Source organism: Onychostruthus taczanowskii, unplaced genomic scaffold (assembly GCF_017590055.1).
Source record: "Onychostruthus taczanowskii isolate IOZ18803 unplaced genomic scaffold, ASM1759005v1 scaffold3, whole genome shotgun sequence".
In the NCBI taxonomy this organism is placed as follows: domain Eukaryota; kingdom Metazoa; phylum Chordata; class Aves; order Passeriformes; family Passeridae; genus Onychostruthus; species Onychostruthus taczanowskii.
In genome coordinates this window covers 7,971,653-7,998,969 of record NW_024500349.1, presented here as the reverse complement: position 1 = coordinate 7,998,969, position 27,317 = coordinate 7,971,653, and the positions used below count along the sequence as shown (strand labels likewise).

The following is a 27,317-nucleotide window of genomic DNA, read 5'->3' as shown; positions in this document are numbered from 1 at the left end:
ATTATGAAATTTTTGTGGCATTTTCATGTTGTCTTCTGTTTGGTAGAGTAAGACAGAAAATTTATAAAAGAAATTTTTTTTGTCAAACACTAGTGATTAAACATTTGACAACAGCTATTCACATCAGATAATACATTCTAAAATACCATATGTTCACTATTAACTGGCTTATCGTATAATCTTTAGTATGCAAAACCTTTTTTGTAACTGAAATGTGCAAATCTTACCTATTAAAAGTATCTGTTGCATTCTTCATATACTATATATTCTTTAAAAAACCGCATACTTCTCACTTTAAAGATTAGTTTAGCTGTTCCTCGCAGAGCTGCAGTTTATATCCAGTAGCTAAATTTGTAAATATGTGCAGAACTCTTTGTCACTAACTACATAGTACATTTTGTTAACACCCAAACCAAGAGCTTCTAAAAAATATGCACATCCATGTCTTTTGATTCAATCTCAAGTAATGACCGGTATAATGGAGATTTAAAAAAATTAAATGTACCTTCAGTTTAGCATCAGGGTTCGGGATCAGCTGAGCTAAGTGAGCGATAGCTCCTGCATCCACTACTGTCTGTGCTAACTCTGGAGAATGCTTTGAAATATCACTGAGAGTTGAAGCAGCAATCCTTTTCAAAGCAATTTCTGGCTCCTGGATACAGAGCACTAAAAGAGGAACAGCGCCTGCATCCACCACAGCTTGTGACAGTTCTGTAGGTCCAAGGAAAGTAATTAAGTGAGTATGGGTGACTGACCCTTGTGCAAGCCATTTTTCACCCTGACAGATACAGCAAAGGAAAAAGGGGAGGGTGTAGTTCACTGTCTCGACATCTGCATTTCAAATCAGCCCTCCTGGTTTCATAAACCGTGTGGACCAATCCACAACTGAAAAGAATGCAGGTCAATAGATGGACCCCCATTTACATGCACACATTTGAGGTAGATTAGGCTGAAATGGTTTGTTATTCTGTTTTCTTTTTCTTTTTTTAAAGTAAGCAGATGTCAGCTGTTTAAACCCTGGCTATTCTGCACTGATCAATAGGAAAGCATTTTATGCATGGCTAACAACAACACAGAAAGCCAAAGTACCAAAATTTTATCAACCGGCTAATTAGAGAGCATTTTACCCTCTTTAAATGATAAGCAGATATTAGCATAGATCAAATGCCAAAAACAAAAATACAAAAAACATACATAAAAGATTTATCTCACATAAAAGATTGCAAAAATGGAACTTGGTGATCAAAACTAGTCTTTGCTACCGTACGTGGGATGAGACAGAATTTTTACTTTAATGACAAGAAAATGTTATCACAATTAGACAAATGAGAAATATCATCAGTGATATTGTGTGTCTGAGATTAGCACAATATCCTTAACTAACTGCACCTTAAACAAAAAAAAAAAATATCTGAGCATGTGATTAGCTGACATGGACAAAAATTACACTATTAGAAATTCATTAGCTCTCTCTGTGTATGCAGCATTAATCACAGTCCTAAAATGAGAATTACTGGGTATCAGAAGCAAAATTCATATTATAACCAAGCTGTGCTATTTTAAAATAGTGTTGAAAAAGTGGTAAAAACCATAGGGGATTCAATAATCTATTAGGTTCTTCATTCAGTTTTGCTACACCTTATTATGCATATCCATTATTATCTTTAACATTTATCTTGACTTACAGTACCATGGCAACATATGGCTGTTGTATTTCAAGACTCTAACTTAGCTTTTGATTTATAGTCCATCCATAAAGAGATTTTCATACTAAGAAAAATACAGCATACTTCATTAAATATACATAGACTAATATAGTTTTTCATGAAATCTGTACATCATGTCATCATTACATTGTTAATATCCAAATAATGTTCCAGACCAGATTTGTTTTCAATTAGTGAGTTATAGCCACACACTGTAATACATGTGACAAGTCAAATATTTACACTCTATGTTACTTTATGATACAACATTTTAAAGAAAATATAGATATTACATCAAAAAATTAAATAATGCAATAATTTTTAAACTAATACAATACCCTGAAATTAGCTTAGTTGGCTAGAGCATAGTGCTAATAATGGCAAAGTTGTGGTTCAACCCCTGTACAGGCCATTTACTTAAGAGCTGAGCTTGATGATTCTTGTAGGTCCCTTCCAATTCAGAACATTCTGTGAATCTGTAAAATTAACTCTAGGAAGTTCATTTTTCAAATAAATATTTGACTGAAAATAAAGTGCATGCATCCTTAAAATACACTAATCATAAGATTTCAACAAACTCAAATGCTGTGTCTTCAGTTTTAAAAATATGAAGTCAGACATACCTGAAATGTATGTAAAAACCAACCTGAAAATGAGCTAATCAATATAAGTGGTATAAGTTACAGTCAGCTTTTCATGGAAAAAGCCATCCCCAGCTTCTTCAGATTGTGGAATCCATGGTGATCTACTGACCCACAGCCCAGATTAACCCCTCCAGTTGTGCCTCAGAACTTCAGACCAAGCAGAGCTTCACTGCCCACAGTCTGCTGGGAAGTGCTAAAATCAAGAACCTGATGTCAAGAGGGACATGGTGCTAGAAGAATGGGCTTCTTTGATGTCTTTGGAGCTAAAATCATGAAGTTCAAGCAGGGAGAGAAAGAGCAATATTTCAGGTCACAGCTACACTCAGGAATGTAAAAGTAACTGTAAAAGTTATTTCGAAAGAGCAAACTAAATCTGATTCAATTTAGATCAGCTCTTGCTGCTAGAAGTCTGATATCATTTAAATACTGATGGTTACTGTTGGTCATGGGTAATTAAATGGTTTTTCTTCCAGTGGTGTTTATAAGGTTCGTGGCTAATAACTTACCACATGGAGGGCTGGACCATGTGTCAAGACAGACAAGTTGTAAATGGACTGTCAGAAAAACAGAAAAGCTGAGACAGGGAAGAAAGGAAATACAGTACTCCCCAACTTGTTTCCCTCCAAATTCAGCCCAAAATTACAATTCGAAGTATTAATTATTCTATTATAAATTGCAATTCTTTTTTTTTCCCTCAAGAAAAGGCTCAATTAATCTTCCTACTTGTAGAACATCTTTAATGCAGATTATGCACCAAAGGATTCATAAAACTTTGCCATCCATTAGGAAACACAGACAGAGGTGGGAAAAAATTTAGACTGAGAAGGAGTTAGAGATGAAAACAAACTTGGTAATAAGAAATTTTTAAAAGCAAATATTCACTCAGAAAAAATTAAAATAACTAAAACAAATTACAAAAATACTCTTCCAAATACTACACCAAGGCTGTATTGTAAGGGCCAGGACAAGTCCCATAGCTGCAGAGGAGAAAGACAGCAGAGAAAATCTAATGTATGAACCTCATTTAATTCCACAGAAGGTTATGAAAACCACAGGCTTGGAACTCACATTGAGGTACAACTCAAGGAACTCGTCCAACTACATGATGATAAAGTTGAACATCTCCCTATGTGAGTGAAAGTAGGAAATTGAACTCTGTTTGTTCAGACACAAGAGAACTATGGCTCAAAACTGGCCAAAAATTAATCACTTTCATCTAGATCTACATAAGGAAGATTTTAGCAAGTGAGACTCTGCAGACAAGACTCAAATGGATGCAGAAGAAAGACTAAGATAATAAAGACAGATTTTAGAGTCTGAGAATGCTACCAGTTCTAGTACAACTAGATGTTGTACTAGAGTTGCACTGGTTTGCCTCAATACAAAAGTACTCATCAGGGATGAAGAAATTAATTCAAAGTAGGTTGAAGACTTGTCATGAGTTTCTGTGATCAGGCAGAGGGGAAAGCCAACAAAGTGGAGTCAATATCCTACCTACATACCCACTGAAAACAATGGGAAGGCTTACAGGATTATTCTAAACTAGTTTAAGATGCTAATAGAAAAACCCCACTAATATTATCACATTGGCAATAATAACATGGATTATAAAAAGCAGATGAGGATAAAAAAAGATGAAGGTGAGAAAGTGAATGTCCAGGTTGTCCCCAGAGAAAGAAAATCATCTCAATATTATATTGACAATATACAATATTATATGCCCATAGTAGAGCAGCAGCAACACCCCTGGCTGGAAGGAAATGCAAGTTTCAGTTCAGACCAGGGCTCTCAAACAGACCTTGCTGTGGTAGCAGGTGCATCCACATGAAACAACAGGTTTGACCAAGACAACCACCAATATTGTATTTTGCTGAGGACTCTGTGATCATGTTATAGCCACATAGAAAGACTCTAATTCCCACAAGCAGCCCAAAGGCTGCACTTCAAAATCAGAGGTTGATGCAGGCCTCTACAACCACAGTGCTAAAGATTCCACTGGAACCAGTGGGAAAACCTTTCACCAGGAGGATGGAGATTAGACTCAAATCACTGAAGAGCTGAGGAAGTTCTTGCAGCTGATGCTGCTTTGAGCAGGAAGCTGGACTAGAGATCTTCCAAGGTCCCTTCTAAGCTGAGCTATGGTCCATTGTATGACAGAAAATGAGCAAAATTCTGCTCTTAGCAATAAGCTTCAGTATCAACAGTGTTGCTTATTTTTGTTTTCCTACCAATTTACAATATACTGAAGCAGGTATAAGACAATGAATAAATTATCCCTTTAATGCAGACAAAGAAAACGGAAAGCCAGATTATTTGCACACTTCAAAGAAAACAATTTTGCATTTTAACTGAATATGGTGTAAGTAAAATGTTACAAAATATTTTTCATGGACCTGATGATATCTATGGTATTTGAAACACTTTACACTTGTTTTTAAACCCAATCAGTAAAAATAATGAATGCCAAAATCACAGCACATTGATCTGTACACTTTGGAGCAAGATTAGTATCTGAAATTCAGCTCAAAGGGAAAGAAAGAGCAGAACTGCACGAGCAGCTTCTAAATTTTGGAATCCGACCTGGCAAGATTTCTAACATCTTGAAACCTCATGAGACATTTGTCTTTACCTAAAATCTCACAGGCCTTCTGGAGACATCTGTTCCCAGAACAACTGCATTTTAAAAGATTTTTATATGAAGTCAGTATAGAACTTGCTAAGCAGAGAATGTTTTCATTGTTGGGGGGTGGAAGGGAAGCCTCAATTTCAGAAAATGGAAGTCTTTTCATGGGAACATACACTGCAGTTCTGAGCAGCTTTACTGGGTCATGGATGCAATTTCTGATTAAAAGCAGAGAGACCCTCACCATTGCAAACAATTATCACTGAATGCCAGGAGGCTTTGAGTGCACTCACGAGGACAGAGGTTCACATCCTGCCTAAAACAGATCAGGACTTTAATCCTAGAGACATGCCCTAATTATTGAACTTTTCTTACTGGGGCATAGCCCCAATCTTTTCAGGAGAGAGAAAAAGTCTTGTCTCAATATTGTCCCAGTTCAAAACTCTAACAATTTTTGAAACTGAAAAACCTTCTGTGGCTGGGGGGAACCATTTCACATCCAGGTCTATTTTTAAAGTTAAAACTGCATTATGTGTCCAGAGACAGTCAATGACAGAAAATCATAAACACCAGATTTTGTCAACAGGAGCATGTCAGTTTAATCCAGAGTTTCTTGAACAGTAAACACCAGCTATTGCTGTATCCCATTTCTCTATCTCTGTATCCCATCTCCAGCAATATCATGTTGCAAAGGCATGCTTGTAGCAATGTAAGAAATACATGATGCACAGTGTGATCTTTTCTCAGTATAACTCCTCTACTTTCCATAATCATTTTAGAGACATCCTGTGACTGTTACAGAGGCGGGTAAATCCCCTGAATTGGCTGTAGTTGGGCAGTTTTTCCACGGGTCTTTTGGTGTTTTTATGTTGGCATTCGGGGTGTTTTTAGTGATTACGTCTCGTGATCTGTCTATGTCCTGATGCATGCAGCTCACAATTTCAACCTAATTTCTGAGGATGCTGTTCTTATTGTCATTGTAAATTGACATAAGGTATGCACCCATTCACCATCAGCAAATAAATTATTCATAACCGTGGAATAAAAATTTGTACACGGAATTTTTTGTCTTCAATACCCCCACACCACCTACATCTTTGCAGACAATGCTGCCACAGAGTAAACTGGATCACCCTAAAGCTCCATCAGCATTCATGCAGTGAATAGCATGAAGGGCAATTGAAGTGAGTCAATATTGATTTAGTGACATAACAAAACTGCAGAAATGTTTATGTTAAGACTAACGCAGACACACGCATACTACACACATTTATACAAATGAACACTTTTGATATTTAAATAAATATCTTTCAGAAGGAAGGAACAATTATTTTCCATCAAGGGTGGAATTCAATCCTGATGACCAAATGATAAAAGACCATTACCAGAGAGGTGTCCCAATAATTAATTTGTTGCCCAGAAAATGCAGTCTGTTAGAAAGGTGCTAACAACTCTGGAGACTGTCCCAGTAAGCTAACCCTCTAAGTGGGCAGGGGGAATCCCCCATGACTTCTGCAGTCCAACATTCTGCATTGATTAAAAAACAAAGAAAAACACTTTCAAAATCAGTCTATGTATGTTTTAGAGTCAAAACCAAATATAAAACCATGAGTTAATGTTACAAACCTATAATTAGTTTAACTTTGAACAACACAAACACTAACCATTTCTCCCACCCCTTCCAGCTAGCAGTTTCTTCCCTCAGTTCTTTCATTCACAGTGTAAACTTTTACTTGAACTATATAAATAGCTGGTAGAAGAAGTATCAACCACGTGGATCAGCGTTTAAATAGGAACATGACACCATCAGTGAGTTATACAACTGCCTGTGAGACAGCAGTGAAATGCTCAATATTGGATTCCTAGGATCTATTCCTGACTCCCAGAGAGTAGTGTGGTCTGCTGGCTAATGATAACATAGTGCAGTAAATTTGGCCTATTTATCCTGCAAACACTACTGTAATGAATGAATTAAACTTGCTTCTCCCTAGGTTTCTTCATTCACCTATGTATATCAAAGAAGAACTAATGTCAAGCAAAAGAAACCTGGTTCTGCAGTAACACCTACACAATATATAAAGATTCAGAAATCTGTTCATGAAGAGGAATAAAGCAGTGTCCTTTTATGACCACAGGCCCAAAACATCTTCTCTTAAAGCACCTCTAACATACCAGCATGGGTGCTGCTGGTATCAGGTATGCCAGTTTCCCACAAAAAGCTACAGCACTGTTGGAATGGTACAGTTACGCTAGGGTTTCATCCCAAATTTAAAATTTTGTAACAGTAGAGAAGAAAAATCATCTTGTTATATTTACCAAAATAACACAATTCATTACTGTTATCATATGACATTAAGGTAAAAAATAGCACACATGAAACTTGTTACCTGGATTGTGTCGGGCAATGTACCCAAATGCCCAAGATGCACCTTCTTTGACTCCAGGGTCAAAATCTTCCAAGCAAATCACCAGCATTTCCAGTGCTCCACATTGAACTACTGCCTGAGCTAGTTGTGGAGAATGTTTAGCAATTGCTCTTAGCACAAATGCAGCTGCTTTCTTGTAGTAACGCTAGACAAATCAGAAACAAACAAACTTTCACTAACATTAAGAAGTTTGAAGCATAATATAGTATAGACATACCTAAATTAGACTTTTTTAGTAGCAGCAATATCTCATACAGATCCAAATCAGGACCACTGGACATCACACAAACAATGAGCCTACAGTTCTTTGGGACAGCTCATGATATAAAATCTGCAGCAAGTGCATAAACAAACAGAAAAAAATGAGAGAGCTAAGAGGATATGGGAAAAAGAGAGTAGTCTAGGTAAGTCTGTTTGTTTAAGTGAGTAGTGAACAACAAGAGCTACAAAAACAAGAACTCTTAACATATTTAACCAGATTACACAGGTTATGCAGGGCAAGCTCCTAAAATAATTCTACCCATCTGTAACACCTGCAACATTTTCCACTTTCTAAAATAGATACCCTCACAATATCTCTATGAGAAAATACTAGTTACATTTGCAAACAGGAAACTGAGACAGAGAGAATTAGATCCAATAGAAGAGTTTAGGATCTGAATCCTGAAATGCCTAAATACTGCCTAAAACCCACAGCTAGGATACTGAAAACCCATCCAACCAACACCCAATACTCAATAATCCCCAATTTTGACCAAGCAGCCTGCAATTTTACTTCTGCCTATGTCCAGAAAAAAACTCACTTTGAACAGGACTAAGCACCTGGCCCTTTCGTCATAAGAGCACACAAGGTCTAAGCTCTTGTCTCAATTCTGCCCATCTCCCTCAGTGATGAACCAAATAATGGTTTCAGGATGTATATATAATGCATGACACTGCACACAGCATGGGGTTCCCACGTAAACTGCAGCAGCGATTTCTTCTAAAAGCACAGTTAAGTCTTCCCTCAAAAAATCACATTTCACTCTCCTCCTGCAGTTTTATACCCACCATTAGATATAGAAGCTGAAGGTTCCTCTACTGCCTTACATTTTGAAAATCCAGAGCCCAGCTGAAGTACTCTGGCCAGAGAAAACCATGTCATGAGAAAGACAGGTTGTTCCCCTCCCTCATGATTCCTGGGGACACAAGTAACCTGCTGCTATGTCTGTGTGCCTGGAGCATGCTCTCCAGCCTGGGCACTGACAGATGATCCCTATGGACAAGCTCTAGAGGGCTCTCTCCGTATGCCAGCTGGCTTTGATCTCATCCCAAGATGCTGGATTCTCCCCTGCTCTGCACAGGGAGCCTGGGCACTTTGCAGTGCTGGTCCTACTGTCAAGGCACCCAAAAATTAAACAATGCAAAGCCCACATCCCTTCTGGATCAAGTCCAGAAAAACAAAGAACCATGTGAGTGCTTTTGTGCATCCTGTAAGGTACCCAAACACCTTCAAAAGCCTGATCTAAAGCACTGAGATATGGCAACAGAACAGTATCTGCAATGCTCCCCCAGGAAATAAAGCGCACCCAGGCCCACTCCCTGGCCCTAAAGGAAGGTGACACAGCATGACACATCCGTGCACCTAAACTCCTCTTTCCTCAAAGCACAGTGGCCTCATCTATGCTACTGGAAACTGCTCCTGCCTTGTGCTAGCCTTCAAACCATGTCCAAGCATTGTTGAGTAATTTGATGGCTTGTACTGGCTAAAACCACATCAGAGAGCATGCTACTGATTAATGAGCACAGTCATCTTTCAGTGCTCCAACACATGCCCTTACCTTTCTTAGTTTACCAGCACTGATATAATTCCTTTATGCCAAAAATCCAGTTTTCTAAGTTAAGGTCTACAAACAGGTACATTAAACATAATTTACAAGCAAAGCATTAAACCTCATTTAGAGGGAACAGAAGTTAAGGAAAACAGCACAGACAAATAGTCCAATCCCTAGATAATGTAAGTTATTGTAAGTTTTGCTGAACTCAATGGAGTCATATTTGTTTACATAAGTCTGTACAAATATGGGTATGTTGTTTCTGTTAAGTAATTATGTTCCTGGCAAAGAAAAACACTTCTTTGTTTTCATTATTCAAAACACATTCTTTAGAAACAAACCGTATTCACAGGCATGGCCTGAATATGCTGTAAAACTGAATTTTGCTCAGTTTAATTGACAAAACATTGATCTGGGATGTTACCCTGTGATTGTTCCAAATAAATCAGTAGAAACAGTATTCATTGTGTGCTCAAAGAATCTCATCCTTAAATACAGATGTTGATACACTAAAAGTGAGTGGAATGGAAAAGGTTTCTTTGCCTGTGGGAAGTGACAAACTGTCTGCTTGCTAAACTCTGCATGAACTGGATGAGTTTCCTCCTCTTGCCCTCAGTCACCAAGGCATAGCAGGCTTTCCATGACCTCACACAAGTCTTGCTGTTGCTTCCTCTAGTTACTCTATCTCAGGGTACTTGAGCTAATTTAGTGAGGGTTTCAAGTCGTAGCAGCGGGTAGTTTCCAAACCAACAGTGGGTAGAGTTTTGTTCCACATATTCCCTTAAAAATAGAAATAAAATAACCAAAATGTTTATAACCTCGTCTAATTAAAATCTTTACCTTCTTTTCATACTATACCAGTATCTTGCCATCAAAGTTTTTCTTTAGTGTTTTCTTTTCCAATTTTAATTGTATAATGCTTCCATATGCACAAAAAGTATGCAATTCGTACATTTACTTTTTTTTTTTCTCCAAAGACTGAAAATGAAAATATATGGTTTTCCAAATTATATTTCCATTGAAAACCTACTTTTCATAAATCAAAGCTGCAGCACAAGTGTGGTTGTGATGTAAGTGCACTTAACACTTCGGCTGTCAGTTTCCAGCTGCTAGGAACCTTACTTGAAAGTATTTCTGTTAATTTGAATGATGCTAGGTTAGCATCATTCAAAAAATCAAAGCTGAAAGAGACACAGAGCTTGAAGAAAAATGTGAGGAAGGGAGTGGAAGAGACCAACAGATTTATTTGCATTGCAATTGTGACTGTACTTTGTTTGGTTTTGACAAATATTAAGATGAAAACCTTTCTGTATATTTTCCTGTGTCAGAGGCTTGTTATTTCTCACACTACAGATTTCCAAAGGCCTGCATTTGGACGTACAAAGTATTCCATTACAGAAGTTCAGGGGTTTTATATGGATTTTACACATGTCTGGTATTACGGACAAAAACTAGTCAATTATCACCACAGCTTCCAAACTGTCTCCTTTTTGAAGAGGGACCTTTTACAAAGCATCACTCAACATTTTAAAAATATTACAGTGCAATGAATGTATTTCCTACAGTGCATCAAACGGTAATAGAATATTTTAAAGTCAAGCTTACTTGAAGTCAGACTTCGGCATACAGTACACAGTGATCTCTCAGGGGTTCAAACATACACACTGCTCTGACTTCAATACATTTATTGCCCTATTAGAATAACAGCAGATGCTGATCCAGAAATATTTCCCTTTCCCTGTATAATAATTTTTAAAAATATTACTTAAGAGAACAATCACGCCTTACATTCTCCTCGGGCAGTACACATACGAGCTGTGGAAGAATTCCTGCCTTCACGATCACCTCTGCCAGCCCCACGTCATAATCAGCGAGTCTCCCAAGAGCCAAGGCAGCGGTCTGGCGGATGCTCGGGACGACATCCAGCAAAAGAGGTCTCAGCAAACACACTACACCTGAGTTGTAGTAGGAAGACAAAAGCCGATTTGGTAAGCAGAAGTTTTTCTAAACATTTGCCTTTATTCCTAAAAACCTACTGAATTACTCTTCCAGGGAATAAGAACATGTAGGAAATCCAGGTGTTTCACTGAAATGAAGTTGGCACTTGATGGCACTGCTGACGTTTCTGCCCACTTTTCATAGGTAAAAAACAATTCTGAAATCAGAAAAAAGGTACATGTAGAAATAAGGTGTATTCAGATATCTATAAAATACATCTTAAAGTTTACACAAGAAACCCAGTTATATTCAAACATACATAAAATGCATGTGTTACCACGTGCATGGGAAACTCCATCTGGAGATCCTGGTGAGAAGACACTGGTGTGCTCCTCATTCATCATGCCAGTAGAACCTCTGCATTGAACTACACCAAATTACATTTTATCTGTTGTAAGCAATGACTGATCTGAAGACCAATATCCATAATACATTACACTCCAGATAGAAGAGTTGTAGATTTTCTTATCATGTTATTATTTATGATGTGTTTTCACTGATGAATTCACAGTATATCAGCTAAGCACAAAAAATGTGAAAGCAGCAGCAAGGGAAACTATAAAAAGTTACAGACTGAATGAGTGGATAACAAAATGGAATGTGAAATGGAGCTCAGGCAGGGAACACAACTCCAACCTCACTTATGCAGTGATGGACCCCAAACAGATTACTACCAACCAGGAGAAAAACTCAGTGTTAGAACAGAGTTCTATAAAGATCCCAGCTCCTGCTCAGCAGTAGAGGAGAAACTTTACCTGCAGAAGTATACAGAGTGCTCAGGAATATTGGGAAAGGGGTAGAGGCTAAAGCAGGGGTCATCACTATCCTACATTTAATACCCTCCACTAAAATAGAAGTGAAAAAAGCTCAGTGAAAGGGAACAAGGATGATCAAAGATGACCAGTCTGTATGTGGAGGCTCTTCATGTTAGTTTAACAGACTCTTCAGTAAGGGTTGAAATGAGATCCAAATGGTTATACAAAGAATGTGACTCGTAAGGTCTGGGAAGGGAAAATTACTTGTATTGTGATCCTTAAAATGTCCCTGTAGCAGCCAGCTCCATGAATTAACATTTAGGACTTTATACCTTAGCCAGAAAGCAGAGGTCTCTGAAAATTGAGATGTGTTACAGCAGAACAATGAACACTCAGAGCTACAGGTCTCTTCATACCAGCTCTCTCAGTCCTTTCCACTGATTTTTTTTTACAAATATAAAGATCTAGTTGAGCAACAGTGAAAGAAAGCAAGACTTGCCTTCTCAAGGGTTCCTATGGTTATTAGCACTGAACAAAGGCCTTTTGGTGTGACAGTGCCACACTGGGGGATCACTGCCTAATGGCAAGCAACAAGCACCCAGGTATTCAACAGGCACTCCATGACAAGGAAAAGCTGAGGATCTCAGGGCAAGGAATAGCCCAAGGGGATGCAGGCTATAAGAAATTACACCTGTAGCATACTTCTTTCCCTAAAAAGAAAAAAAAAAAAAGTAAGTAGAGGAGCAGTAAAAGTCTCACTTTTATTTTACACCAAAACCATATTGCTCCCAGCAAGAAGAAAATAGCCAAATCATCTATACATGGCTCTGAAGGGGCTGGAAGAAAGACACAAAAAACTAACCATGGAGGCCATGCTAGCCACTAAAAAAATTTTACGAACGTCAATACTCTAGACAAAAGCTGCACCATCATGAGAGGTACCAGTTCACAAGACAAAGTAACACAGGTTTCAGGGGGACACATAACAAAAGCAAGTAAACTGAACCTATGGAAACAGGTCTGTAATACAGCTGGGGTCTGCTCACCCTTCTGTTAAAGCCACTGGGAGCTGAAAGAGGCCTCCTGTGTACCAAACGACAAAAGATAGATCCTCCAGTATTGTAAGATAAATGTGAATTCATTTAGCACTTGCAGAAATCAGTACTTCAGAATGGGGTCATCACTGCCATCTTCTCATGAACTCTCCATGGCAGGCATAGTGTCATTAGCAAGTTATGCTTCATATCAAAAACCACTAAATACTTTATATGACAAATCAGAAGTAAAAACAAACATGTGAGTTGGGGCCAATGCCATGTATCATCTGTTATCTTCTAGCCAGTCATCTACACCCTCTGTGGGAGGGTATTTTTTTGTCCTTCCCTCTAACATCCATTGCATGGTCAAACAGCTGCTGAAATTCCTAAGGGGACCTCACACTGTTCTTATGATCTACATTGAAGGTATTCCAGTGAAGCAGGAACACTTACAAGTAGTTCACTTGCATTTAATGTACAGATACTACATTTGAGCTCTTGGCTTGAGGTAATATAAAAACAAGATTATTTAATAGATAGGCGAAAGAAAAGAAAAAAAAAAAGGAAAGGGGGAAAAATAATTTTACTAATATAGAAGAGCCTGTCAGAAGTGGCTGGGGAAGAGGGAAAGGAACACTTCAGCCTGCAGCTTTCTGACCCTAAAAAAGCTAAGAGTCTGATGGCTGGGACATTAAACCAGAATGTATCAGACAGTTCAATTCTGATGATCTCAAACCCACTGAAATTTAAAGAGACCAGAATCACTTTACCCAGGAGCTAGGTCCAGGCCATGTGACACATTTCTGACCTTTAAGACATACCTAGGCACAGCAAAATGTAATACCACATTTAACACGGTTTACATACATACATGATTTGAGTTGTTCCAAATGTAAGATTTATATATTTTGTATTTTCAAGATTAGCTGATACAGCTTTCACTTTTGGAACAGCCTAAAAAGCCTTCAGTCTGAAAATACTTCCAAGCAGCATGCCTCCCCATGACCAATGCCTTTCATTTCATGACAGTATAAACCATGTAAAGTTTGGTGATGACATTTAAGCATCAGCACACAATGTTCTACTGCAAATTACTTTAGCTGGTACAACTTATAATAAGGAAAGAGATGAAAAATTAAATGGGAGTTACTATTTGAAGAAAGGACACAAAATGTTGCAACACAGTTACCAAAAAAAAACAGGTTTAGAAATAATAGCAACTGTGCTGGTCCTCAAGGAGACTGTATTTTCTTAAAGTCATGCTTGAATGTAAGAAGAGACAGTAGACAAATAATTACAATGGAATGAGTTTTGGAGAAATAAAACAAAGAAAAAACAATTCCTGGTGCTGTACAAGCCTTATATTCACATCCAATTAACTGAGAATTGAGAGAAGTATATATAGGCTTAGACCATGCCTGTGCATTGAACATAATTAAAAACTTTTACCTCTAGTTTTCACCTTCTCTTAAAACCACTTTCTTTCTCTGTGTCAAGATGCTTTCCTTCACCTCCAATTATTTTGCAAGACCAACTGCTTCAGGAGCTTTCACTATGGTCATCATTTTTATATCTTCAGCAAACCTAGTATTTCTTCTTTACAGCACTTAAAAAAATAATTCTGAGAGTGTGAAAGCAGCTACATAGAGATTCTACAGTCTCCACTAAAACACCTACAGGAAGCCAAGATATCCAACCTTTCCTTCTAGGACTTTTGAAGACAGTGCTGTAAAGGACAGATGTGCCTGGCACAGGATGAGGCTTTCCTGCACTGGGCCCAACCCAGCTCTTTGTTCCAGAGACAGCTGTATTTGGTGACCTCCTCTATTTGATCTCTTCCTTTCATCTATCCTGTTTACAGCAAAGTCTACTCCTCCAAAGACGTCCAAGCCAGGATTCCTATCAGCATTTTTAATTAAATTCAAATGTATTTAACATTACTTAGAGCAGGAAAATAGGCAAGAACCTTCCAACTACTTCCTTTTATCTTGACCATTCACTCAAGTGAACAGGGCCATACAGATCATGGAGTAGCAGCGTCTTGTTGCTGTAAACTTTAGAACTCTTTGGTCTTCTTCTAAATACGTCTGTTGTGACAGCAGTAGGAAATTCATTAACTCTAATTCAAAAGCAACCACACAGAAAGTAAACTACAAAATAAAGCATTTAGACTATTGGACTAGATTTATTTTGGAAGAGTTCCCACTAGCACTCAGAAACTGAGTAACAGAGAATTACTGCCAAATATTCTCTCTTGCATCACAGAACCTTGACTGACATTGGGCAAGGAACGATTCCCCTTTCTATCCTCAGTTTCCCACTCAAATTTGTTTCAAAGAATGACACACTTTAGAAGCTGAATCACTCTTAACACACACTTCTCAAGTGGAGCTGTTACACACAGGCCTGATGAACTTTCTTTTAGCAAGCAAGTGCTGGCTGCTGCCTATCTGGGAAACAAACAAACAGAAAAAAAATCACTCGGGGCAGAGAAGGTTCCAATTTCTTTTTCATTCTAAGTTTCTGCAGGAAAAAAACAGTCACTATTCTGGAGATGGCAATCTTTGCTTGGCCATTTTGATATTTTGGGGAAAACAACCTGGAATTCATGCAAAATACTTCTACCCTCCTCCCATCCCCATCAAATCCCTGTCAAAACAGAATCACTACGCTGGAAATTCTTTCCATTTCTGCATCTGAAGATGACTACTCCTACCTCATCCTCCTTCCTTAAAGGAAAAATAATTTCTGGTTTAAAATGTGGGGGGAAAAAAGTCATTCTACACTACGGTTGTCTCTGGACACACTCTTGTCTTGAAGATGCTGTCCTTCTAATTTATGCTTTCGACCAAGATAACATCTTCTAATTTTTGTGTGCTACCTGTTACATTTAGAACATCCACAGAGTTAACAGTAGCACTCAAAAATTCATCATATCAGCTTGATTTTTCAGAGCTCTTTATGTCAAATTCAGCTGACTTAACAAGGAAATAAAATGGAAATTTATTTCTGCCTCACCCCAACACCCTATCTTCAACAACCTTTTTCTAGGAACTGCATAGCAGTGAGTTTTAAATCCCCTGCTTAAAACAAATTTCCCAGAAGAGCAGTGAGAGAGAATTTTCACACTTGCTCGTCTTGACACAGCCTCTTCCAGAGACAGCAGAGTCTGCAGGTCTCAAGTACATACTCCTCAAGTGGGACCTGTCACGAGAAAGGGCTCCTCACTGCCACAGTTCCATGCACAGCACAGCCACCATCCTCCAGAGACCCAAGGGAACACAAATACAGTTTGGTAACAGAGACTCTGGCTGATCAAGTAATTCGTACAGCAACTGCCAGATGGTGTGGGACATAATGCAGATTCAGCTTGACAGTATCACTGAAGATTCCTGAAGGATCGAGGAACAGCAAGTTTCTCCTCCTTAGATGCCAGACCCTGTTTCTGCGTTAATGAAGCAGAACTAATCCTGTTACAAGAGGACAAATTTCTGAAAATACCACTTATAGGGCTTTTAGTGGCCACCATGCAATTGTGTACAGACACACCAAAACCAAGGTGGTCACAAGGAGCTGCTTATTTTTAATGTCCACTTGTTAAGATGAGAATAAAGTTTCTAAAAAATTCTGGTTTTGACATTTCACTTGCAAATCTCCAGACAGGCCAGGAGACTGAGAAGAGGAGGAACAGTTGAGCTTTCACTTGATTGAGCTACAGAAAAAGTCAATCCTGTAGCTTCAGCTGCATTTTTTTTCTCATTCTGTGTCACCTCTCTTGTACTTTCCTTAAAACAGCCTCCTTCTTCCCTTCATAAGGCACCACAATGTCATAAAGCCTTTGGAAAAGCCACTCTCCACACCTGATCTACTACAACTGCAAAGACAACCTTTGGTCTTTTATGCCACATTACATTAATCCTCTCCCACTTCTGCTGCTAAAGCTCAGTAAATTAATATTTTTTTAGAAAACAAAACAAAACAAACAAAAAACAAACAAACAAAAAACCCACAAAGTTGTGTGCATCCCTTACAAAAGAGAGTACATAAACTCCAGTGTTGAAACTGGCTACTTGGGGGCACTGGAGTCTGTCCGTGCGTATACACCTGCAAGATCCAAATGCTCCCAGGCTTTCTATTAAGCACAGTGCTATCATACAAAACCTGCAAATCATAAATTCTTTAATATTATATAAAATATGGAACTATATCCTAAAATCCCACCCTATGATCTGGTTCTGATTACTCAGGGCCAAGTGTCCAACAGTCACACTGAAAAACAGTATATTTAAAATACACACATCAGAAAAAAAATTGAAAAAAGCATGGGCAAAAGCATTCCATGTAATTGGAAGAGGGAAATCAATTTGAACAGTGTTTTCTTAAAAAATAAAGGCTCCTAAAACCAATCCAGAGATCTGGAAATACAGTTTTTAAAACCTGTCACCAGTGGAATAGGTCTGCAGCCAGGAAAGAGCTAACACTGATGACATCACCCTTTGCCTACAGAAAAACAGACCACGAAATAGGGGAAACCTGCCACAGCACAAGGGCTGCTGGTGGTGACTCAGGTGAGTCCTGCCTCCAGGCTTTAGCCTCTTGCCAACATGGGTTGTGTGGAACAGGTACAGGAGAAAAAGCCCAGAGGTGAAAACGGAGGAGAGGGCTCAGGACTGGAGTGTAAGGCTGAGAAGCAGCTTGAAAGCAGGGATAATGGAAGGGAGACCTGGGCTCAGGGCTGTGGGCTGATGGAGTGGGAGGACACTTGGAAGAGATTCGCTGAGAGAGGGTCTTCATTTACAGTGACATTTTGGAGCTTTCCTGGAACCCTGCACACTGTCCAGCAAGCCAGAAAGGCAGAGGAGCAGCAATTGAAGTTATGTGCCTGAGATGATAGAAATACCCCAGCAGCAATGTGAAGGGAAGCCAGGTGTGCAGGGCCCCAGCACACAGGCTGCTGCAGCACACATCTGTTTTTCCATGTTCCATACTCAGCTTTCCCCATGACTTCTGCAGTCATTACACTTAAGAATGTGATTAGCCCCAAGAAAGGGGTTAAAGAGCTGATCTTCTAATATCTGTAGAGTCAAAGTAGCGAGACTAAACTGTTTCTAGTTCACAATGACAGCCTTAAATAACTCACGTATTAAAAGCAACATTCCCATCACCATATGTTCTAATGCAAGACAAATAAAAAATAATCAAATAATCAATCAAAAAAAAAGGCACAGAAGTAATTATTCTGATACATGTATTAATCCTGAATTGTAAATATCTTCAAAAAAATCAAAAGAAAATGCAATTTCAAAGGAGTTGTTTATTTACAGAGCGCTACACTTAACAAGGAAAAAACCTAAGAATTAGACCCTCAGTGACTACCACATACTAGTCACACACATACTAGAAGCACTTCAGATTTTCACCTAGCTCTTCTAAAATACAGGCAGCTGCCTAAATCTCAATGCAAGAATGAGAGCTCAAGTTCATCTGCCATTATAACTGAAAATAGCCTGTTTCTTGGATTTTAAATTTTGGAAGGATGAGGAGGTGTGGAGCTGAATAATGCAATCCAGTACCAAACTCCATGAGCAGTAGCCACCAAATGAACAGATTTATATTTAAAGAGCATATTTAAAGTTGTTACCATCAAAGTAGTTTCTCCCATTCGTCAGCAGCCCTCAAGAAACAAGATTTGATAAAATGTCTGTCATTGCTTCACATGTATATTTACTAAATGGAAAAGGTTTAGGAGTTTTGGAGCAGACTTTTCTCCCCAAGTATCAACTAACTAAACATTCAAATGACAAATCCTATAATTATTCATGGTAGTATTTAATCATAAGGAAAAACTTTATCAAAGCAAAACTGAGAATTGGAAAACACACAGGAATGAGCTCCAACAAAAGAATCTCTCTGATGATTCCTTGCACTTTCTTGCCACCAGAAAGCTGTTAAGCTCCCAGGCACCAACCTCCAGGACATTCTTGACCAGGAAAGAGCCAGTGCCACATAAAAGTGTTGAAGCCCAGGGCGAGGTTCCAGTTCCCTGGTTACAACATTGAGATTTCTGCCCAGTGGGAAAAGCAGCTCCAGAACTTGATGAGATACAGAAGCTGCAGAAGACAGATGCCCTAAGGAAAGGTGGGCTTCCTGTTGGCCCTGTCTTTTCAGCTTCCCACCAGTTTTCCTTACAGGTCATACATGGGAGTCTCCACAGTATTGGCACCTTAAGGTTTCTCAACAGTCAAGCCAGCATGAGGAGCTGGTGCCTCTGATCCTGCCCGCTTGCTCCCCACCAGGCAGCAGGCTCCAAATGTGCAACAATACCACTGCTTGTACCTAGTTCAATACCACAGAAGCAGGGCTTAGAGGGTAGTAAAGAATTACTTTTTCAACACTTCTATCTTTCCTGATGTTAGCATGGTGTCCAGAGACACCTCCATAAAGAATAAGGTCTCAAACAAGTATTTATTTTCCTTATAACATGTTAAGTATTTATCAAAATTACTTCTAAAATGGGATCAGATGCTTTATTCCTTGAGCACTCATCTTTCATTCTTATTCCGGGAATATAAACTGAGACCACTAATACAAGAGTACATGACAGTACATTTCAACGATTTAATTTTGTTCAAATTCAAGTCACTGTAATTTTGCCTTCTGCTTTTGCCAGAAAGATACTAAACCCTGACAACTTTTGAGATCCAGCAAAAGAACCCTGCAAGGTGCCCCTGACTCCTATAGCTAATGTAAAATAACAGCGGGCAAAGACTTTTCTCATCTTCTTAAAACAGCAATCTCCATAAGGGATGGCTAGAATTCTTATTCACCAGAATAAGAAACAAGCCCCAAATCCTTTTAAATTCAGACTTATACAGAGATATAAGTTTAGACAGGCATCTTACTTAAATCATTGCTCCAGCACACACTGGATTAAAACCATAAAAAGCACACCAGTTATCTGCTAGACAGCAATGTCCCAAAATATTTGTTTTAATAAAGGGACCAATTTTATTTCATGGAAGGTTTTAAAGAAAAACACTTAATCACCTATAATTTACAAGGAGGTTTTAAAACTTGTATCTAGCACATCCAGAAAAGGCCAAAATGAACAGCTCTCACTGCAATTATATAACTACAAAGCATTTTTAAAGACACAGGTGGGAAAGATGGTAAAATATTTGTGGGCCATCCAAATAAATTGTAACAGCCATATTTGCAGACATTCCTCTCTTGTCCAGCATCTGAAAAACTAAAGCTTGTGGAAAAGCAGCTCATGACCACAAACAGCCAAGTAGGATAATCTACACAAATGCACATTTCCACATTACTACCCAGAGCATGATCCTTGCAAATTTAACCTTCAGACCAACACCAGCTGTGTGCAGAAGAAAGTTTCAGGCCTGAGCCGATTATCTGTTCTGCAACAAATCAGTTCTCAGGTAAAGTTACCAACAATATTACATTAAACTAGTTATTTTAAAAAGAAATACAATGTAATTAAAGTCAGCTTGGCACTTTGATTGTTTTCTTAAAATAGAAACTTTCTGCACTTTTACAATGCTGAGCTGCAAGAAGCCTGCCCACACAGGATCTCTCTCTGGGAGCTGCTAAAACCAGGACTCTAAAAGGACACAGAGGGACCTTTTCATACAAATAAGGCATAAATTATTCCTATAGCCACGATGTCCCCTTGGCAAACAGAGATCACTTGTATAAGCTACAGCAGTGTCATTAACTCACCAAAAGATGGAAAACAAAACAAAGATTCAAGAGCCACAGCAAGGTAACACAAAAGGCCTGGAATCAACATGCCACTCCCATAATGAAAGGAAATGTTTCTTTAGCAAGAATTTAAGTGATAGATTTTTTAATAAAACAATTCTAATAAACAGTTGTAAACACAATAACAGAAAGTTGCAAATATTTACACATGAGTTTTCTTTTTCGTTTACTTGTTAGATGTCATTGTACTTGAGAAAAGACTGAAAACTTTATTAGATCTGGGAAAAAAGTATTAAGAACAAAATCTAGACACACCAAAACATAATAAATTCATGAATACCACATGGCAAACCCACCACTGATCCATAGCACATTTTCAAACTGTCATTCAGGTAATCAATTACCAGGCACTTCTTTTTCCTCTTTTAAGCTCAGGAACTTTGGCCGAGCACAGTGGGTCTGCCAGATGCCAGCAGCACAACAGCTGGTAGAAGTGTTCCCGCAGCTCCTCTTTCTAAAAATGTTCAATTTGGTTCACGACATCCCATGACAGCAATATAACAAAATCAAATCCCTCCTAAACTGAACCAATCTGCCGGCAGAAAGTATTTAAGAATTTAGGAACAACTTGTAAAGCCGGTATAATTTTTTTTTTCTTCTAAAAGTAGAATTTCCTTGGCTAATTAGTGCTGGCTTCATCGGAAAATCCAATCTCTGTACTTTACATAAAGCTATATCAGAACCGTGAGGAAGTAAATTTGAAAAAGGATTATACTGAGAAATTTTCCTTGGAATGACCTGGGGGTCTCAGGCAGGCACGCGGAGCAGCCGCCCGCAGCCGACCAGCGCAATTTACTTTCCCACCCCAACGAGGGGGGCTCGGCAAGCAGGGTGGGGGCCAAATCCTACTGGAAAAAAAATCTCCGGAAACTGAGCGGCCAACGGTGGAGGAGGGAGGTAAAACAAACACCGGGGAAAGGCCGCGGCGGCCCCGCGCTGCCCCTGCCCCCGTCCCGGGGCGCGCAAAACCCCGCGGCCGCGCACGGCCCGGCCCCGCCGGCTCCCGCGTACCTGCGCTCTGGAGAGTGTCGATGCTCTGCGGGCGGGCGGCGAGGTCGGCCACCGCCTGCGCGAACTGCGACCGGGCGCGCTGGTACTGCTCGAACACTGCGGGCGGCAGCGCCGGGGCGCCGGGTCAGCGGGAGGGCGGGCGGGCGCCAGCCCCGCTCCCGCTCCCGCTCGAGCCGAGCCGAGCCGAGCCGAGCCGAGCGGCGGCGGTGGTGGTGGCCCGGCGGGCTGTGCCCGGCCGGCACCGGCCCGCACACGTGTGTCACTTGCTCCCTGCCGGCGCAGGTGCGGGTATCGGCGCCTACAGAGGCTCGCGGGGGCGTGCGGACCAGCAGCTCCGCCGAGAGGGGAGCGCCGCTGTGCCCCGTCTGTAGCACAAACACAGCACGGCACCTGCGGAGGGTACCGACACGACGTGACATGGAAAGGGGTACAGCGCTGTGCGCACTCCCCTCTCAGCGGCAGGCAGCGGCTGTTCTCGGGGGCGCCGGGGAAGGATGGGATGGGGACGGGCAGGGAAGGCGCAGCGCCCGCGGGACGCGTCGGGCTCAGCACAGGGACGTGTCCTGGCCGTGCTGAGCACATCGCCGAGTCCCGCGCAGCGGAGGCTGGCGGGGAGATGTCGGACGGCAGGACCGGACCCTGTCCGCCCCCGCTGACATTTGGGAGCGGCGCCGCGGCCGCCCCGCCGGTGCGTGTCGGTGGGACGCGCTGCTCCCCCGGGGCGCGTCCCTTGTCCCGCTCCGCTGCTGCGCAACTTGCCAAGGGCTCGGCGGGCAGACGGGGAAAGACTCGCCGTTCTGGCGAAATCCAGCGCATCTCCCGGCAAAGAGAGGGTCCACCCGCTTGGCTCCCTCTTCCCTCCGCTCCCTGGGTGCGGAGGGAAAATAAAAACTAAATAAGCAAATTAAGGACAGCTCGAAGATGCTTGCCCCCAGCCGCGCCTTTATTTCATTAAGTGGTGTCCTTTGATTTCAGTTTTTTCTTTCCTATCTCACCACCGACGCGATTCCTCCTCGGGGATCTCCGCTCTTACCTTACGCCGCCGCGACGACCCACGCAAGGGGTTTTTGCGCCTCATGGGGAATGACCTTGTCCCGCGCAAGGCCGCGGAGCGCTGCGGCGCCGGGGCAGTGTGGGCAGCAGGGGCTAGCCCATGGGCTACAGCCTGCGCCGGGAGCCGCGGGAATGCGGCGGAAGAAGCGCCGTGCCCCGCTGAAGGGAAGGCTTTATCAGACGGTCACAGCGCAGTGAATGATGCGCCCGAGCGCGCCCATCCGCGCAACACTCGCGCAGCGGCAGCTCCGCGCCCCGCGCGGCCGCAGGTGGCCGGGAGCAGCATCCGCGATCTCCGTGCAGGGGGAGCAGCGTGGGAAGGGGCGCGGTGGGGAAGGATGGTCGGGCAGCAGCGCTCTGGTTCTGCCGGGCACAGACACAAGTTATTCCTGTGCCCTATAATGGGGATGGGGGGTATTTTTTTTTTCCACCAGCGTATCATTCTGGTAGATAAGCTGCGCGCTGCCTTCCACTTTTTCCCATCTTGGTGGGGTCATAAGGACTAATTACGAATAAATCTCTTAATTACTGGTTGGCAAGGACGTGGTTGCATCTAAGAGTAGACACAACCTTGGAGGTCTGTATAGCAACTAGTGCAAACGGTGGGACTGGAAAATTAAATCAGTATTATAAGAGTTTGATGAGAAATAGACTCTACATCTCCCCCAGTATCTTTTGAGGGCATTTCCCAAGACGCAGGATACTTGTGAACGAAGGTAATAGTTAGCTCTGCTATCGATCAGGGTGTTCCAAGTGAAATTGTGATCCACAACAGAAAATCAGACTTAATAGTCAATAAAGAATGTCGCTTTCTGTAGCCACACATTATTGCACAGTGGCTTCAAGATTTCATAGGCGGGTAATTTGTCCTGAAAAGCTGCAAATGTACAAAAATCAGACTACTGACAGTATATAAACATATTATCTGCTAGGTAATATAAAATTTTGTCTCATACCTTCAAGTTGGAATGCTGAAGGTACTTCAGCTGCCTTTTTAAAGTTTAGAAAAGTGTAAGAGAGACGTCTGAATTTTTTTAAACTCCTGTCGGTGTTTGCTCAGCTGAAAAGAGAAGGGGTAACATACACAATATCATGGTCTAAAATGAGCTACGTGTTTCCAAGAGTATTTAGTGCGGGGGGAAAAAAAAAAAGTCTCTTTAAGCAAACAAATTAAACAGGTGGTGTGCTATTCTTTACAAATAAAGGAGACAAATAAAATCAGATTGGTGAGAAGGTTGTTTGCCACAGAAAATATTTTGGGAAATTATCACCATGTGTACTTGAGGAGGGAACAGCTGTTAAACACATTTCTTTATACTTATTTCTGTTCCTAAGTTAAATAAAAAATAAACAAATGGTGATTAATTACTTCCAGAGGTTAAAAAAAAAAAAAAAAAAAAAAAAAAAAAAAAGCAGCAGATGTGTCGATTACAGATAAATTGATTTATCTGTCTAATTAAGTCTAATGTTTGGATAAGGAACAACAAAACGCACCCTGAGTGCCACCAAGACTTGCTGTTACACTTCGTTGCTTGATACTAAGTCTGTTCGCATGGTTAATAATAATAGTGAGGAATAAACACCATGCAAATGCGGTCTACGGAAATGTCACCGGTTCTCGCAAAAGTACTGAAGACGGAAAATCATTTATGGAAATGACGTAGTTGTGAGACTTCATTGCCTACTGCTGGGGTGCTCATTAGTAGAAAACCTGTATCCTTAAGCGGGTGGTGTTAGTAATGACTGCGTTACCGCACACGTCAGCTTAAAAAATAAACCGGAGACCAGAGGAATAAGCAACAGTTATCTAAATGAATAATGTGCCTTCGCTTTCTGGTGGGTGTTCTTTAATCTCAGACTTTGATTCACTCGGAAATACGCCCGGAACGTGGCGGGGAAGCATCATTTTCCCCAAGACGGGGAAGGACGAAGTTGCTCCTGGGATTTTTTGGAGGGTGAGGCGTGCCGAGGGCGTGGGTTTTCCCGGCTCGGTCTCTTCCCCGCGGGTGCGAGGCAACAGGTGGCTCAGCTGCGGGAGCTGCCGGGTGCAGGACCCCCGGCTGGGAGGACACTGGGTGGCCGAGCCAGGATCGGGCTCTCTGCCCCTCGACGGCTCATGCCCCGCTGTGCCCCGGCTGGCCAAGCCGCGGATGTTCCGCTACGGCTTAAAACCGCACGACGCCCATTCAAAGGTGAGATCTTCCCGTGCCTTGGTGCGGCGGCTTCCCCGGCGGTTCGGGAGGCCCCCGGGACAGCCCGCCGGGGCTGCGGGTCACCGGGGCTGGAGCCGGGCCGCCCCCGGCCGCCCCCCGCGCCCGTCGGCGGCGAGCTGGCTCACCCCGGCTGCCTCTGGAGGGTCTGCTCCTCCTGCCACAAGCCCGGCAAATTGTTCAAGGTGTTGGGGAGATATTCATAGCGTAACAGAAATTAGGGCTTTTAGTCCAGTATTTGCAGCACTCAGCTCATTTGGTGGGAAGAGCAACGCTCAGACTCTCCCACGGATCGGAGCTGGACGTGCTGGGTTTTTAAAAGCCAGGAGTTTGGACCTGGAAATGTTAGTGGGAGTGAATGGGACGTAGGCAACTGAAGTGCTCTCTCGAAAAGAGTTCACTGAGTGAAGACTCTCCAACTGCACGTATAGCCTGTGCTAAAATTAATTTGGATCCTTGAATAATTTATTTTTCAAATTTAAGTTGGGCTGTGCCATTACCTGATTTTAGCAAAAACTCTGTCAGAGAGACCGTAGGAATGGAGAGTTCTCTCTTTTTTCTCCCTGAGCTTTGGTTCGGGGCTGCAGGGACTCCGGCATTCTGGGGTCCCCTCTCCGGATTTTCGGTGGCGAGTTTAGTTTGTAAGACCTTCCTATAGAGTAAATTATTTCGGTGAGGCGAAGACAGAAACGTCGAGGCACTTCAGACGCGCTAGAAAGAGGACTTCTCTTTTTTTTTTTCACCCAAGAGGACGACGCTGGCATTTGAACAGATATTTATAACAACTGTGATCGTGTAAACGGTACAGATTTGGCTAGTGGAGATTGGTGCATCACCATTACAATCGGAAAGGCTGAATAAAAATTTGAAGACATAAATAAACCGGAAAATGGAAAAACATGTCAGGTTGACTTGCAGGATGGGACCAGGAAACATTAGCTGGTAGGGCTGAACCCTTTTCACCACGCGCATATGGTTACACCTCTGGTTTCCTGCGGAACCGTCAGCGCCTGTGCAGTGCCATTAAAAAAAAAAATATTTTTGGGACGTTCCAAAACTGAAAGCCGGGGCTTAATTTATTCTGGGGACTTGAAAGGAGCGAGGTCTTCCTTTGTGTCTGATGCTCCGGGGGAGGGTGTGTGTTGGCTTGGCTCTGAACGCTACCCGCATCTACATATGTAAACCCAGCAGCGCTTCTCCCCCCCGCGCCGCTCGGATTGCAGCTCTCAACAAAGCTACCACACAATGCGAAATGCGCGGAGCCTGCGCGGCTGCGGCTGAAAGCCAGTATTTAGCTCGCGATGTGGAAGGACCAGATCTGCGCGGTGCCCAGCGGAGCCCGCAGCGCGGCCCGAGGCCGTCCCGTCCTCCTGCACCGTTATTGTCCCTGGCTGCTGTGGTTAGAGGGGTGGGGACAGGCAGCAGCCAGACGACCGTATCCCGGTTTGCAGAAGAAGGTGTAACGAGAGGCGCTGGCAGCAGCAAAGGCTGCAAATCGCTGTCGTGTGGTTGCTATTAGCAACAAATCAGCTGAACAGCCTGCAAACCCCGAGCACCTAGGGCGGAGGTGGCAGGGAGAGCGCCGGGGCTGGGAAGGCTGGGGTTGATGGGCGCTTTCCCGAGGGGACCTCCCGTGCCGCCCCGAGCTGCCTCCCTGCAGGACGGCCGAGGGGCAGGGCAAGGGAGGGAGATGCTGCCAGCGCCGCGCACTGAGCTTCAGGAGAGGGGAAAGCCAACCCTCTTAAAAGAGACAAAATGGCAGCTCATGGCTTGTAGGCATCCTTCCCGGAGCTGAGCCCCTGTCTCGCCTCCGCCGGTCCGCCCCGCTGCCAGCTCCTCCGTGCCCGGCGGCTCTCCCCGCCTGCCCGGCAGCACAGCCCCAGCCCAGGGAGCAGCAGCGCGGTGCCCGCGGGGCTCCAGCCGCAGCCCTTGCAGCCAGTCTACCCAGCCTAGAAATCGAAGTGCCATCCTTTCGAAAGAGGCCACCGGCCACATCGAAGCGCCCGTCGGCCGGGCGGAGCCGCTGGGCTCCCGCGCTGCCGGTGTGGAGAAGCTGCGCAGTGTGTGCGCAAGCTCCGCAGCCCGCGCAGTGAGAGCTGCCTGGCAGGGGCATCACTCACTCAGCATTCCTGCACCTTGGCCATGCCTTCCTTTCAGCACCCTGTTAGCCTTTTGGGTATCTTGATTTCAGTTGTTTGGGCTTTCTACTAGTTTTTGTTTTGTTGTTTGTTTTGTTGGAGGGTTTTTTCCCTCATTTC

General features: G+C 42.3%; 1 protein-coding gene across 1 annotated transcript in view; it reads right to left on the bottom strand.

Moving 5' to 3' along the window:
* Window positions 1–22,612, bottom strand: part of SPAG6 (sperm associated antigen 6) — a 37,935-nt gene extending 15,323 nt beyond the window's left edge. The window contains exons 1-5 of the mRNA XM_041408383.1: window positions 22,060–22,612; window positions 21,797–21,922; window positions 11,002–11,168; window positions 7,361–7,544; window positions 506–711 (exon numbers count right to left, since the gene is read on the bottom strand). Coding sequence (XP_041264317.1) covers window positions 506–711; window positions 7,361–7,544; window positions 11,002–11,168; window positions 21,797–21,922; window positions 22,060–22,612 — 1,236 coding nt within the window. The remainder of the gene's footprint in view (window positions 1–505; window positions 712–7,360; window positions 7,545–11,001; window positions 11,169–21,796; window positions 21,923–22,059) is intronic.
* Window positions 22,613–27,317: the final 4,705 nt, after the last annotated feature.